The sequence below is a fragment of the Pimephales promelas genome, chromosome 13 (assembly GCF_988280905.1).
Source record: "Pimephales promelas chromosome 13, fPimPro1.hap1.1, whole genome shotgun sequence".
Lineage (NCBI taxonomy): Eukaryota > Metazoa > Chordata > Actinopteri > Cypriniformes > Leuciscidae > Pimephales > Pimephales promelas.
Genome location: NC_142781.1, coordinates 20,838,286 through 20,853,643, shown reverse-complemented (window position 1 = coordinate 20,853,643; position 15,358 = coordinate 20,838,286). Strand labels below are relative to the sequence as shown.

Genomic DNA, 15,358 nt, shown 5'->3' with positions numbered 1-15,358 from the left:
TAATACCTAGTCTACAAAAACGACTAGAGTAAAGAGCTGGATGAACATTGTCCTAGTTCCAGGTGAAAAAAAAAAGAGAGAAAAGGTCAACTTACACATTTACTTGTTGGCACGTATTTCAGATTGTGTGGGGTGAGGGAATGAAGTTCAAGTTTATAAACAGATAATGTAGAGAGGTCTTTCTCATGTTGTATAATCTCATGTAACAATATGTTTATATGCTGTGCCATCTCTTAAGACTGAGGAACTATTTCCTTGTATATTTCCTTGTATAAGCTCTATTTCAGTCAGATAACTAAAAACTTCTAAAAGCTAGAAGTACTTCAGTGTGTGTTTGTGCAACACAGCATATTATAATACAATATATAATAATTTTAATCTTCAAAATTTCTATTTAAGTTAAATTTTGATCAATTGTCTGTACTTTTAGCACTACAAGTGTCGCATAGTGGGATTGTAAAAATAACTAGAATGTACATTTCCTGAAGAAATTGTGAGTGGGTGGGTGCTTTCAGTGGCAAAACTCACCACTCGGTTATCATTTAGCAAGATGCTAACATATTAAGCATGATGCTAACACAATTAGCATGTTGTTAACATGATGATAACACAATTAATTAGTGTGATTAGCATGTTGCTAAGATCATGTTCTAGTATGATTTACTCTGTTCTAGTATGATTTATGATGATATACCACATTGTAGTATGATTTGCCATGTTTCTAGTATGATTTACCACGATTTACCAAGTTCTAGCATGATTTACCATGATTTAGTCAAAAGAGCCAACCCCCATTTCTACACCATGTTCTGATGCAGAGATATGGGTCTTGCCAAACAGTTACTAGGGTACTCTGTTTAGTTGCTATGGAGTTGCTTGGGAGCTGCCAATGATGAAACTCGAAAGGCAGCTTGTCAGTATGAATGATATAAACCAACTCCCATGCATCTTTGTTTTTTGGTTGCAAAGGTGCTCGACAATGGTTGCTAGGGCATAGCTAGGAAGTGTTGAGGTGATTCATGATTGACTGTTTGCTTTTTGGCAATGTAAAGTCTGTGGGTTTTTTGGTAACTTTTTCACCCCTAGGGCGAACACCGTACCCCTGATCGCTTATAAACGTCATAATAGCCCACACGTTTTTACATTCATGGGTCTGTGACAAAAACTGCGGCAGGAGTAGCACTTCAAAAAAGTGGAATAAAAACAATAATAATAAGTATAAGCAATAACAATATCCCACTAATATTAGGAAATATTTCATTCCAGAGCGAGAGGCGAGTAAAGACTTCAACACTGGGATCATTAAAAAGGCAAAAAGGTATTGCAAAACAGACTTCAGTTTATTCATCACATGTAAATGAAGGCTGCCAGTGCTCTTTAACTGCCAATATTACTCTAATACCATATAAGTCCAATCTTTTTATTCAAAATCTCTCACCAAACAATGACAGTGCTCATAAAATTGAGTTCACAAATTTAAGATTTCTTCCTTGGAACACATCATACATAAATATTAGCATTTAAAAATACATACGCATTTAACCATCACAGGCCAAAAAGCCTAGCTGAATAAAACACCCGAAAAGACAAATCAGAATTGCAATGATTGACCTTACCCTTAAAAACAGAATTGATAGCATATTATTCAAAACGCAACAGCTGGTCTATTAGCAGATACTGTAGCTCAGTCAAATCAACCTAAGCAAGGGGCCGATGTTCACAATACAGCAAAAGCCATTTCACAATGCAGCTATGTTTCACAAGTCACACATGTATTCTCTGAGACACATTCAAAGCCGTCACAGCAGTTTTCTATGGCCTGTTATAATTCTGTGCTGGTGTTCAAATCCTGATAATTGAGGTCTTCACACAGACAGGAAACGTAAAGTGGATAAAAAGGCCCTTCTGCTTGTTAAAATAGCATGCAAGAGTCCCATCACAGTCAACTGATTATAAAATACCATAACTGGCTCAATAAAACACCTGGATTTAAGGTTTAATCAATTAGAGTGATTATATGCATGTCTTTTTTAATGTTGCTTTGTTGTTTAAGAAAGTCGTTGAAATAGGAAGAAAGAAACTAAAGAATATGGTGTCCAGCACCAAATACATCTTCCTCCTGATCTAAGCATTTTTTGATTAGTTAGGGCAAATTGTGAAGTCTGCGTAAACTTCCAATGTTTTATATGTTGTACTTGCGCGATTACAAATATATTCCACGGCTGCATAGTGTATCGTTGGAAGTCATTCCTAGCAAAAGCATGCATGCTACAATTACAGGACCTGTTGATGCATCCAATGCATTTCTTCCCGCACAATCTGAGTGAGCTTGATAAAAGATTGACCAGCAGTGACCTTTAATATCGATGCAGGTTCAGAAGTGACCCTGCTGCAGACTGTTACAGGTGTTTGTTTAGAACTGAAAGTGAAAAAGACTGCTACTGTATATCATTGTGTGCTGATTGAATAACCTTCTTTAGAGTTCAACCCCTTATGTACATTATTATACATACATGTGTAACTGTAGAGAGTGAGGGGACATGCTATTGTTCATCATGGCATGCTTGTCCCCTTGTTCAGAAGTGTACTTAAGGTCACTTGAGTGTGCACGTGAGAGAAAGGAGGAGAAGAGCTGGAAGTTGGGGAAGTACTGAGGACAAGGTTACTTGGAAGAAGTGGCAGGCACGTTGATGGGCATGGTGTGCCGTGCGTTGGTCACCTGACGTTGCTGAGCCAGGAAGGACTGGCCGGGCGGCAATAGAGTGTTGGATCGCCCACTAAGACGTGACTCGATTGCCATCTTCTGGAAGTTCAGACTCTGTATGTTTTGCACAACAACAATAACAAAACACTGAACACAAGGCAAATCATTTCTGATTTTTCAACAAAACAATAAAATACTGTGGGTTTTAAAGCAATAACGGTGTTGTGTGAATGAGCAAAATGTCGAAAGCCGAGTACACACTGTCCGATATACAGTATAATAGTCCTTTACAATTGTTACTAGTCAGATCACAGTTTAATGCCACGTGACACTGTAAGATCTCAGATGTCAGTAATGACAATCTGTACGACAGTCAAGACTCTTTAAAAACGGATGCATTCGAGAAGACTCGTCCGAAGTTTTACATCATTAATCTGACGGTGAGCTGCATTCACATGTGGGATTGAAATGGTGGCAGGAAAACAAAAACAATCTGTAGCGTTAATTTTGATCATGTCTTGAAAATAAAATTAAGACTGCTTATGGAGTGTGGAGCAAGTGGTGTTTTTTTTATTTGACGGTTGTTGCCACACTGCAGGACTGCCCCTCAAAAAACTTCGGACACTGGGAGAATTTCAGCTGGGGTCAAATTTGCACAGTGTGCACCCAGTGTTCTGTCGATCTGTCCTACCTTGTCAGATTTTCCTACCGTAGCGCAAAATTATAGCCATATCTATCGGTTCATCCTACCTCGTCGTAAAATCCTACTGAGCGTTTACTTCGCGTCTGTGACTAGTACATAAAATATTTCAGTGTAACTTTGCCGAATTTTCTTATTAGGCTATGTTACGGTGATTTTACATTGAAAAGTAAGTTACCTCTTCAGATTGTCCTATGAAATAAACGGTAGGATGATTTTACGTTGCAAAATACCTCATCAGATTGTGCTACCAGTATGAAATAAACGAGTAGTATGATTTTACAGTGCAAAATGCCTCATCAGATTGTCCTACCAGTATGAAATAAACGAGTAGTATGATTTTACAGTGCAAAATGCCTCATCAGATTGTCCTACCAGTATGAAATAAACGAGTAGTATAATCATAATATCATATAATCGTGTGTTTATATTTTACACCAAACAATCAAATCAATTCGCCGCCAATTCATCAATTTAATGTGAGAGTAAACAGTTCTCATTACTGCTATTATATCTTTGTATAGTAATAATTGACATAAATAGTGAAAAAAGATCTCGCGCAAGTAGTAAAATATTATGGGCGTGTTGTTCAGCGTGACAAAAATGACGTATTATTGATGTGCGCATGCGCAGTAAGACTTGGTAGGACAATCTGACGGGTAGGATGGAATGTCAGAACACCGGCTTAACAGACAGAAAGTGCTTCTTCTGTTTAGCTAAATGTTTACAGAAAAGTTTACAGAATCTACAGCAGTCACTGAGATAGATATTTTAAGACATATTTCAGTTTTAAATATCAGGTAATAGGGATATTTTTTTCAGTGATTTTCCTATAAATATAATTATATTAGTGCTGTCAATCGATAAAAAAAATTAACTGATTAATCGCACATTTTTCTGTAATTAATCGTGATTAATCGCACCTAACATTAAAGTTTCTAATATATTTTTATGTTGTAATACTTTCACGTTTAATCTCCAAAATAATGTAGAAACAACAAAAAGACAGTATATTTTAAGTTTTTTTTTTCAATATTAGAAATGAATTAGGCCTATTGCCACTGTTTAACTTTAAGCTATCAACTTTAACATTTAATAGGCTTAAAAATATACAATAAAATGTCATTTAAGTGACCCAACTGTAAGGTTTTTTTTTTCAGACGGGACGGTTTTACCTTCCCTGCTAAAGTCCACAAGAAAGTTATTGTTTTCGTTTTGCTGATTTTTTTGTAACCTTGTAAACAGTGCTTTAAGATTTTCAGGTAGGTCTAACAGGTAGGATTCATACATAAATGGAATAAAGTTATCAAACACAATCACAGTCTTCACTGCAGAAATTATGAGTTAAATATAGATTAATTCTTATTAAAGCACAGTGAATGATTTTGATTGATAAATCTTTGATTAACATTGATCCCATACAGCAGTAGGTTTATTAGGCTACTGTCGCTTTAAGACCTGATGCACATGACACGTATCTGACACATCCTATTTACTCACAACTCTTAACACTCTTTAATTCATTTAAGACTTATGAGGATACTTGACAAAACAGGGATTTTGGAATAATTTTATGTTTTTGTCCGTTCAACCGTGAAAGAGAAATCAATGCGGCTTTCTGTGCCATTTGAGTTCTCTTTTGCATCTTATGGCACTTCAATGTTTTAATAGCACTTGAATGAATGATAGCGTGATCATATACTGTAGCATAGCCAAAGGACGACAGAAAAAAAAAAAAATCGATACAGCATTAATTGCGTTAAATATTTTTAACGGGTTAAATTAAAAAAAAAAAATAATCATCATCATCGCAATAACTTACAGCAATACCTTACAGCATTTAATTTACAGAAATATATAAATGTCTTACATTTATATATTTATGTTTAATATTTAATTAAAATAAATATATAAATAAATAAATAAATAAATAAACTGATAATTGACACTGTACATTATAAACATACCTTATTATACCAAGCTGTCACAACTAACTTCTCCTCATATTCCCTCAGTTTGGCCTGTTCACACTCCCGCTGGGTAAATATTGGACAAGAACAGACATGAGTAAAGAAACAACAAACTGGAAAGAATGACAATGCGAATTGCAAACAACTGGACATGAATAACAAAGCGTTTTGTAAGAAAAGAAGGCAGCTCTACCTCCAGAGCATTTATCCTCTTGTCTTTCTCAGAGAGCTGCGCTTTCAGTAACTGGATCTCAGCTGAGGCTGGGTTTAGCTTGGGATCCAGAGCTCGAATCACCTTAAAAAAAAAACAACGCACAATATGATGTATTTAACCATTGGAAAACCAAAAAAGCTTAAAATAATGCAAGAAAACATACTATATTTTCTGATTAAAATAGTAGTTAGTTCATATGCAAAAAAAAATGACAATGACAAATACATTTTGATTGGTTCCTCCTAATTGTACATAATTCAATAACATGAAAATATTGAGGACTTCAAAATGCAAGAGCACAAGACATTCAGTAGCAAAAGCTGAAGTTAATGTAACTACATCACGCGCTTTCTCCAGGTACATCTTGTATCGATCCTCCATCGCCCTCATGTCCTCATCTTTCTTCTTCAGCGCAGCTACCAGCTCGTCCATTTTCACACCTGAAAGTGACATTTATCTCTACTATAACTTGGAGGTATTTTAAAGATTTTCTGTCTGACTCAAAGAGGATCATAACGTCACTCTGAACATCAAAGTTTATGGTTTAAGTGAGTGAGTGTGATTCATTCTTGTCTATGAAGTCATTTGGTGTAAAATGTATGGCCAGATCAAAATTTGGAAGCTAACTGGTTTGAGTAGCGTCTGGCTGAAGGTCCTCCAAGAGCTCTTTCTTCTTCATGATCTCATCTTGCGCCTCATTCAGTTGCACCCTGGTAAAAAAAAAAAACAACAAAAAAAACATTAGGACCATCAGCTTCAGACGGTGCAAAAGATGCTCAAATCAAACAAAAAATCTGAGCAAATGTCTAAACTTACATATGAGCATCCAGCTTCCTCTTCAGGTGAGACTGCATAAAAAAGAACCAAGCAATGTGACTAAGTCACTACCACTGTAATGTAAAAGCATTCTGTACATAAAACAAATGAAAGACCAGGTTTCCAAATGTCTTGAAAAACCAATTGTCTTCAAGATCAACTTAGATCTATGCTTTTGAGAAACACAGCCCATATCATTTAGCAAAGTGCAAAGTTTATGTAGCACTGACCAAAAAAGTGCCTAAACAGTACCATCAAGAGGCCTAAACACACACTTACATCGTCAGGTTTGGCTCCCTGTGTCTGCAAGGCCTTCTGCAGATCCTCTACCTGCTGCTGCAGCTCGCTGATTCTTTCACTGTTTAACCTTAATAAAAATTAAACAAAACACAAGGCTTTTACAGATTGACTGAAACTGACTAAATGAAAACATACCCATTAAATCAACAGTGTCAAATCTATAAAATCAATTAAGCTTGCTATTTAAAACTAAGGCACAGTGGCACTCGTTAAAAATGCATTCTGAATGTACAGTATAGTTTCTATTTGAAGCATTATGTCAATCTGTACCTTTTCTCAGTGTCCAGTTGGCTCCGTCCACGCCGGGCCTCCTCCAGCTGCTCCTCCAGTTCAGTTATGCGCCCGTTCTCAGACTCCTCCTTCTGCAGCCGCAACATCTTGTTCTCATGCTGCAGACGGATGAACTTCTCCCTGGAGAAGCAGATGCAGTACACACATTAACATATAAATATTTTTTAGGTGTCCCAAATTTTTAATGCATAAAAGATGTATGTGAATCACAAAGACATTACTAAGACGTGTGCAATAATAGTCTTCCTAATGGTCTTGTTTCCAGTGGGATGTTATTAACAGTAGTAATAACAGCCATCTAAAATTCTTGATTTGATTCTTGCACAAAATTAAGTTAAAATAAACCAAAATCGCTGCTTTGAAACAATATCTTTTGTGAAAAGCTCTATACAAATACATGTGAATTGAATTACGTATATTCTTTTGACCTTTCTAGTCATTAAAAAATCCGTAAAAAAAACAATGCACAATGGCTTCCACAAAAACAGCAGCACAACTGATTTCAACATTGATAAGAAGAGGAAATGTTTCTTAAAAAAAAACCAAATATTAGATTGATTTCTGAAGGATCATGTGACACTGAAGACTGGAGTTATGATGCTGAAAATTCAGCTTTGACATCACATGAAAAAAAAAAAAAATTAAAATGTTTTACCTCATCCATGCATCATACCTGTATTCAATGGGCAACATCTCAGCTGCTAGGTTATCATGGCTTGGACTTCCTGTTTGATACTTTGCTGTGAAGTAAGAACAAATTCAAATTTCATACCATCTGCAAACCTAAATTTTCAGTTAGTGTTACTGAGCTGTGAAGTGACCCAGACAGATCACTAAAATAGCTGGGTTCAAGGCTGCACTCCAGGTGTGGTATCAGCAGTCATACTGTACCTGCTAGTAATAGCTGGTCCTGTTGGGCCTGTGTGCATCGCAGTTCTTCATTGGTCTCTCTGAGAGTGTCCCGCTCAATGCTGATCCTCTGACGAAACACAGATATCACAGAGTTTTTTATGTCTGGTGCCACTAGTGGCACAGAAATGACACACGTTAGCATTCAATCATCTAATGTACAATCTTAATTGTTAATGTACAGTGTTAGTGAGTATTTACATGTGAATGTGTCTGTCTACCTCTTTCTCCTTCAGTAGAGCATCATATTTCTCCTGAAATTTCTTCATCTCAAAGGCCAGGTTATCAGCCCTACGGGACTCATCAGACAGTTTCTTGTGGAGCTCCTGACCCTAAAGTTACAGAAACAATATAATGTTGATATATTACTTTCAGGTCTGAAGTTGTGTCACATGATCCTTCAGAAATCATTCTAATATGCTGATTTGCTGCTCAAGAAACATTTCTTACTATCATTCTTACTATGTTGAAAACTGTTGTGCTGCAGGTCAGTTTAATACATCCTTGCGGATTTTTAATTTATAAAAAAAATAAAATAAAATAACCTTCTGAACAGTATATATCCTGACAACTATTTAATGGCTGAGTAAAAAAACAAAACACACAAAAAACACAAAAATAAAACTGGTAACACATTTAAACAGTACCTGTCTTTTGTAAGTCTCTAATTGAGCTCTAGCAGCATTGGCCTTGCGCAGCTCCTCTTCAAGGCTGACCGTGTTGTGCATGTAGGTCATATTCTTCTCCTCCAGAACTTTCACTTGCCGTCTGAGGTCACTTAGATCTTCCAACTTCTTCCTATACGTCTCAACAGAGGCCTCTAGCTTCACTGCCCGGTCCGAGCAGCTCCTAAACAAACACAAATTAATCATAAAGACTTCCCAAAACAGCCAAACAGAATACTAGCAAAGACTACATATGGAAACACATATGACCCAGCACATACCTTAATATGTCTAATTCATCTTTAAGCGATCTTGACTCCTCAGCCAAGCTGGTTAGTTCATCATTACGATGCTGAAGCTCCACTAGTTGTTTCTCCAGTTCTTCACAGTGGATGCGGTAATCATCTTTAGCTGCCTCCAGTCTGGATATTACACACATTTATTATTCACACTGCAAGCTATTTCAAACAGAGTCATTCTACCCACGCTTGGTTCATTATTTCAATGTTTCTGCAACAACGACTATTCAGAACAACAGCAGGTTAATATCAAGTACGTTTTTCAGACAATATTTGGCCAGTTAGTTTGGATTTGCGAGAGTGTGAGATGTGTAGTTAGATGAGGCTGTACCTGAAGGTCTCCTCCTGAAGCTGCTCAAACTGTATTTGTAGCTGGCTGTGCTTCCTCCCCGATGGAGTGCTGGGGTCATCAAAAGTATCAAGCTGATTGGCTCGATCAGTCAGTAGGTCATTTTCAGCCAGGAGACTGTTCCTTTCCTCCTGCAGCATTGTCACCTGATCAAATGGTCAAAAAGGTCAAATACCAGGGCTTGTAAACCTGATGTTTATTATGTCAAGGCATGAATGACCTACATACATGGCATATTTGAATTTAGGATTGCATTTAGAGTTGTACATTATGATGTACACTACTGTTCAAAAGTTTGGGGTCGGTAAGAACTTTTAATGTTTTTGAAAGAAAGACATGTCTTATGCTCATCAAGGCTGCATTTATTAAACCAATACATATTATATAGTACAAACAGCAATAACTTTAATTTAAATATTATAAAAAAAATATATTATTTAAACATTAGATAAACCGTTATCTAATTCCGTGATGGCTTTTTCAGCATGGGACAATCTGATCACAGTGATAATAAATAACAATCAACAATCTTTACGCCAGTCGTCGATGTCACATGATCCTTCAGAAATCATTCTAATATGCTGATTTGGAGCAACATTCCTTTTGCTATTATCATATTTTTTTGTAGAAAACATTAATTTTTACATTATAAATGTATTTACAACTTTTTATCAATTTAATAAAACACGTTCAAATAGCAGTGTATATATACACCATGAAGTAATGATTTTTATTATTACATTCTTCCTTTTACATAAACTCCAAATTGATGCAATTTCAAAATAATTAATTCAGCAAATAAAACAAATCCACTGTTAATGTTAAGCATGTTAAATGGCTTTTATTCTTGTTGTTTTAGAGTTCCACAAATATAAAAACCACAGCAAAACCCAATTATTTTAGTACTGAACCCATGAGCTCTTTTTGACAGACAGACAGACAGACAGACAGACAGACAGACAGATAGACTGACAGACACAGACACACGCGCACACACACGCACGTTTGCCAGTGGTTAGATTGGTTAGTTTTAGTTAGGCTAGGTTGCCATGCATTTGTTTAGACTTACCTCTCATTGGTCATGGATACTTTTAACTCAATCTGTCAAGAATCAGCAACACATGAATTTCTAACCCATTTATGGGCGCAGGAAAGTTAACATGGAAGTACAAATCCTGCAGCAATATGTTCCTTTATATATATTTACCACAAATTCCAAAAAGGAAATGCATTCCTAAACATTTAATGAAAATTCTGTACATTGTAGATTTTTTCACCTCTTTGTAAAAGCTAAAAACACATCAGCCTCTGCACAGACAAACCAAAAATACTTGCACTCAAATGCTAAATCAGTTCATCCATGAAGGTAAACAAACAGAACAGCAGCAATGCTGTTCACTGAGCTAACACATACAGTCTGCAAGCACATTGCAGTATTCTGTTATGCAATATGTATTGTATAAAGCACTATGGAAATAAATGTGACTTGACTTAACATCCCTAATATTATTGTTTCTTCATAGATGCAAATGCTTTGACGTTAGTTTTAGTGAAACTGGTATCTCACCTGCATGTCGAGCTCCTGACATCGCTGTGCCAACTCTTCTTTCTCTGCTATGACCTCAGTCAGATCCTCCAAGGCTTTCTTTAACTACCAAAAAACATCATTGAACAATATAACAAGATACTATATTTAATAACAATATTAACACAGTTCTCGGATGGTATGATGTTGTAAAATTGTTTGTATTTGTTACCTGGTGTTCAACATCTCCAAGAGGTTCTGTTCCTAACTGAGACATATTCTCCTTGCTCATTAGCTGTAATAATAATAATTAAAAAAAAACATCAGAATTGCTTTCATTCTTTATTAAGGTGAATTTATGGCCACATAAAAATATCTGAATAAAATGAATGGCCTCTCACCTCTTGAATGGCAGTCATCACCACATGCTGTACAGATTCCTCCAAGGTCATAATTATCTGGATATACTCTGGACAAACAACAACAATTTTTAACAATTAAAAATTAAGAAATACAGAAAGATCACAAGAAAAATAGCAGCATATGGACATACAAATACAATACAAATTTGAAACAGCATGAGGGTAAATAAAGACAACATTTTAAATTCACCATGAAATCAAACAGTTTTTGTTTTTTAAGGAATATTGCAGTATTTATAACAAATGAGTCACACTATTTAGATTTTTTTTTAAATTCATATGCCCTCCCAATCTTTAATCAAAATAACTTTCCTTCCCTCTTGCAACTACATCTCTTCTCTTCTGTGTTTTTCGTCATGGGCGGGACAATCTGATCACAGCAATAATAAACAACAACAATCAATTACCGAAGGACAAAATCAAAACCCACCCCAGGGTCAGGGTCTGTCCTAATGAACTTCCCTCGTCCACTTTACGAACACACTTCAAAATGGCGATGGGGAATCCCCTCAGGGGTAGTTTTTGATTGTATGTCAAAAAGTGGAGTTAACCAGCCCTGAAGGTTTTCAGTGAACTATCCCTTTTACTACCTTGTTTCCTGTCACATTTGACTGCACACCCTAGGATGAGCTGTAGGAGGCGTCCCAGCTCCACTTGATCAGACTGCTCTATCACACGCACCAGGTCAGGCAGAGGGAAATCTGTGATCTGCTGACCTAAAACCTGAACACAAAGGGATCATAACACATAGAGAATTACACATACAAGCATGGATTCTTCATTAGAATGAATCTGATTGTATGGTCATTGTGCTTTTGCTAAAATTGAAAAAAAAACAAAAACAAAAAAACTGCAGCATTAAAATATCTGTAGCTCATGCAGAATGTGCTACAATTAAACCACCCAATAATTACACACATTCATGTGACTGTCAGCATGTGTAAATTGTTGGTTAACAAGATTAAAGGTTAAGTCCTTGTTGTCCTTTTAAAGTCTGACTAATGCCATGTTACAGCAGAAACAAGTATTTTAATGAACCAAACCTCTGTGTAATTTACCTCATTATAATAATCAACAATCATCTGCAGGACCTTTTTGAGGTTGTTCAGCTGTAAAAAAGAGTGAAGAGTGAAACAAAGACTTTAGCTTTAACACATTATACTTGACATTTTCTCAAAATTAGATTTAAGCACCAAGGTCTGAAAGGAAAATGAATGTACCTTGAGTCTTACATTATCTCCAACATCCTCTTTAATGCGAGACAGCCAGCTCTCACTGAACCATGAAGGATCTCTGGAATTGAAACAATATTGATCAGTGCAGTTCTTTTCTAATTCAGACACTTTCAGATGCTTTCATTCAGATCAGTCGGTAAAATCAAATCAAATATGTTTTGTTCCCATCCTATCTTGCTTTAATGCAATCAGAGTTAAATCACACTCTCAGACTCTCTAAGAACAATATGTTAAATGTCACTATAGTCTACTTGAATCAATGTTTATTCAACAAAATATATATACCCCAGCCCAGGTAATATGACTCTGAGGACAACCAACTACCCAATACAAGTCATAAAATATTCAAACACTGACAAGCTGCGATATAAATCAGTAATGCTGACCTGGAAATATTTAATTTGATTTAGTAGAGCAAAAAGGGGTATGGAAAGTGGGAGGCAACTGAAAAGTGTAACACACAGTCAAGTATGAATTAAATGAATGAAGGAAACACTGCAGCTCAACTGGTAGTACATAGCACTAGCAACGTCAAAGTTGCTACACACCAATCAAATAGACAGAGTGGAAGCATTTTAAGTTGCTTTGGACAAAAGCATCCGTCAATGAATAAATGTCAAGTAAATGTAAACATACTCACATCTGATGCAGAGCCTGAGACATGGCTGACCCCGAGGTCAGATCGTCCACGGTCTTACAGGGGGCTGCAGTTTTGAAGGTCTGCAGCTGAGACCACACATACAAAGGAAAGAAACATGGGTATAGATTACTAGAATAAACAATGATAAATTCTACAGTGAGTATGTATTACTAGTACATAGGTTCCCAAACTTTTTTGTCAACTGAACCCGCTATTTACTTGATGAACCCGCTGGGAATTTATGTTAAAATTTCAATAATTTAAAAACACATTGATAATATGTGTAAGGGTTTGTTTCTTAACATTAGTTAACTATGTTAGTTAACATGAACTAACAATAAACAATACAACAGCATTTATTAACATTAATGTTAAATTCTATATTTCTAATACATTATTAAAATCAAAATCTGTTCATATTTACTATGCACTGTGAACTAACATGAACAAACAATGAACAATCATATTTTTAATAACTAACATTAAAGGTTAATAAACACCGCAAAATTCCCACTGAAAGAATACAATGGTGTAAACATTAACAAAATGCTCCATCATGTTGTTAATGTTTATATTTGGGTCAGTGACAAAACATGCTTATTTGTGTCCAAGTCATACAATAATTTTATAAATTCATGACATAGAGTATATCACTTTATTCAATGAAACCTATTTAGTTTGAATTTGTTTTTAGTATATTTAAATAATACCTTTTAATTTAGTTTTGTTATATTAAACATTTCAGGTGGTGCAACTGTCCGAACAAATTAACAGACTAAGATTTTTTTTTTTAAAGTGGTGTCTTAATAAAAAAATAAATAAAAACGTAACACTATGGCAATATTTTATGTTTGAAGCCTTTCATATAAAAAAAAATTTGATAAATCAGTAGTTTTAAAACTGTTTTGTCCAGTAAATTATATATTCTTAAATGTCAGGGTGGCACAACTGCAAACATGGCCGTTTTATTATAAATTGACAATAAAAGATAATAAACAAATTAATGTGTCATGCTAATTTCAAGTATGGGTAGGTTGGCACAATTTCCATGTCAGGTGGTACAACTATAGGCCTATATACAAACTATTTGGTTGTATCGCAAAGTAAAATAAATAAAAAAAATAAAAAATAAACACAAAATGTGCTGTTCTGACTAAAGCAATAGAGATCACTATATAAATGTCATTATGAGGTACTAGCAAACAAATATTGCATTTAAATGTGCCATACATTCAGGAAAGCATTATAAGCACATGCATATGACATTCATTGCAGCAGAATGAATGAAAATACATTGACACCACAGGCTTAGACATTAGAATCCAGGAAAGATAGTGGTCCTTCGAACCTTACAAGTCTTTTTGAGAACTATTCAGAAGAGCCCTGGTGCAGACGCAATATAAACATACTGTATATGGTCATGGATCAGAGCCAAATATAGAGAATCGCAAGCACGCGCCGTACGCGATCACAAGCCGCAGTCAACAGTCAAAGCGACATCATATTAAAATGAGACTAGGGATATCTCATTGCATAAGAGACATTCCACAAATACTCTAGCTAGACAGATTAGACACTTAAATAGGATGAGGAAGGAGTTGGCTGTGGTGTGACTGTGCTGTGTTGTTTACATGTTTAACCGCATTTGAGTCTAGTTTGTCTATTTTATATAGGCTATTGTCGCGTGCTGGACGGGTGGCGCGTGGAGAAATGGGCGCAGATTTGTAAATGTTGTAATGATGCACCACAGACCACATTTGGTTTACATGAAGTACATGGAAATATCTTATTTCCGGTCGTTTTGGACCTTAGAGCAAGAAAGAAAGGACTACCTGCGACAGGAAACTTAACGTCATGGCTCTGACCGCAGACACATAAACGATTCCTGGTTCTGGCGATCATTAAGCTAAACTAAAAGACACGATCTTACCCAAACAATCAGGCTCTCACACAGCGTTTTATTTAAATCCATCTCTCGTCTGTGCTTTCGGGCAAATATTTCCGTCCACCTGTCAACAATGCGCTTCCCTTTCCCACCTGCGAGTGTATTTTCCTTGCGCTCACCAGCCTTACGTTCACGTCAATTGCGTCTACGCACAAATGGATACGTAAAGGCTTCCTGAATGCACTCCGCTGATACAGCGCGTGATGCGTTGATAAGGATTGGGGATTGATGGGATCAAGAGCGCAACAGCAAGAAATAAAACACCAATGGCGTGTTGAGTTCAGGACACCGTGCAGCCAATCTAAATAGAGATCTGAGAAGATTGGCAGAGCAGTGAACATGGCTTGTTTGGTGTTTCCACACTCTAAAAGAAT

General features: G+C 36.1%; 1 protein-coding gene across 1 annotated transcript; it reads right to left on the bottom strand.

Moving 5' to 3' along the window:
* Nucleotides 1-1,319: 1,319 nt before the first annotated feature.
* hook1 (hook microtubule-tethering protein 1) lies at nucleotides 1,320-15,163 on the bottom strand. The gene is made up of 22 exons (XM_039692024.2): nucleotides 14,970-15,163; nucleotides 13,040-13,125; nucleotides 12,385-12,457; nucleotides 12,223-12,273; nucleotides 11,755-11,887; nucleotides 11,144-11,211; nucleotides 10,975-11,037; nucleotides 10,785-10,868; nucleotides 9,200-9,363; nucleotides 8,851-8,991; nucleotides 8,552-8,753; nucleotides 8,126-8,236; nucleotides 7,887-7,974; nucleotides 7,669-7,735; nucleotides 6,975-7,115; nucleotides 6,684-6,771; nucleotides 6,405-6,436; nucleotides 6,216-6,298; nucleotides 5,928-6,028; nucleotides 5,568-5,669; nucleotides 5,372-5,440; nucleotides 1,320-2,818 (listed from the first exon to the last, which is right to left on the bottom strand). Exons 1-22 carry the CDS (start codon nucleotides 15,009-15,011, stop codon nucleotides 2,663-2,665), a joined length of 2,145 nt encoding a protein of 714 aa, XP_039547958.2. The 5' UTR covers nucleotides 15,012-15,163; the 3' UTR covers nucleotides 1,320-2,662.
* Between the last annotated feature and the right edge of the window lie 195 nt (nucleotides 15,164-15,358).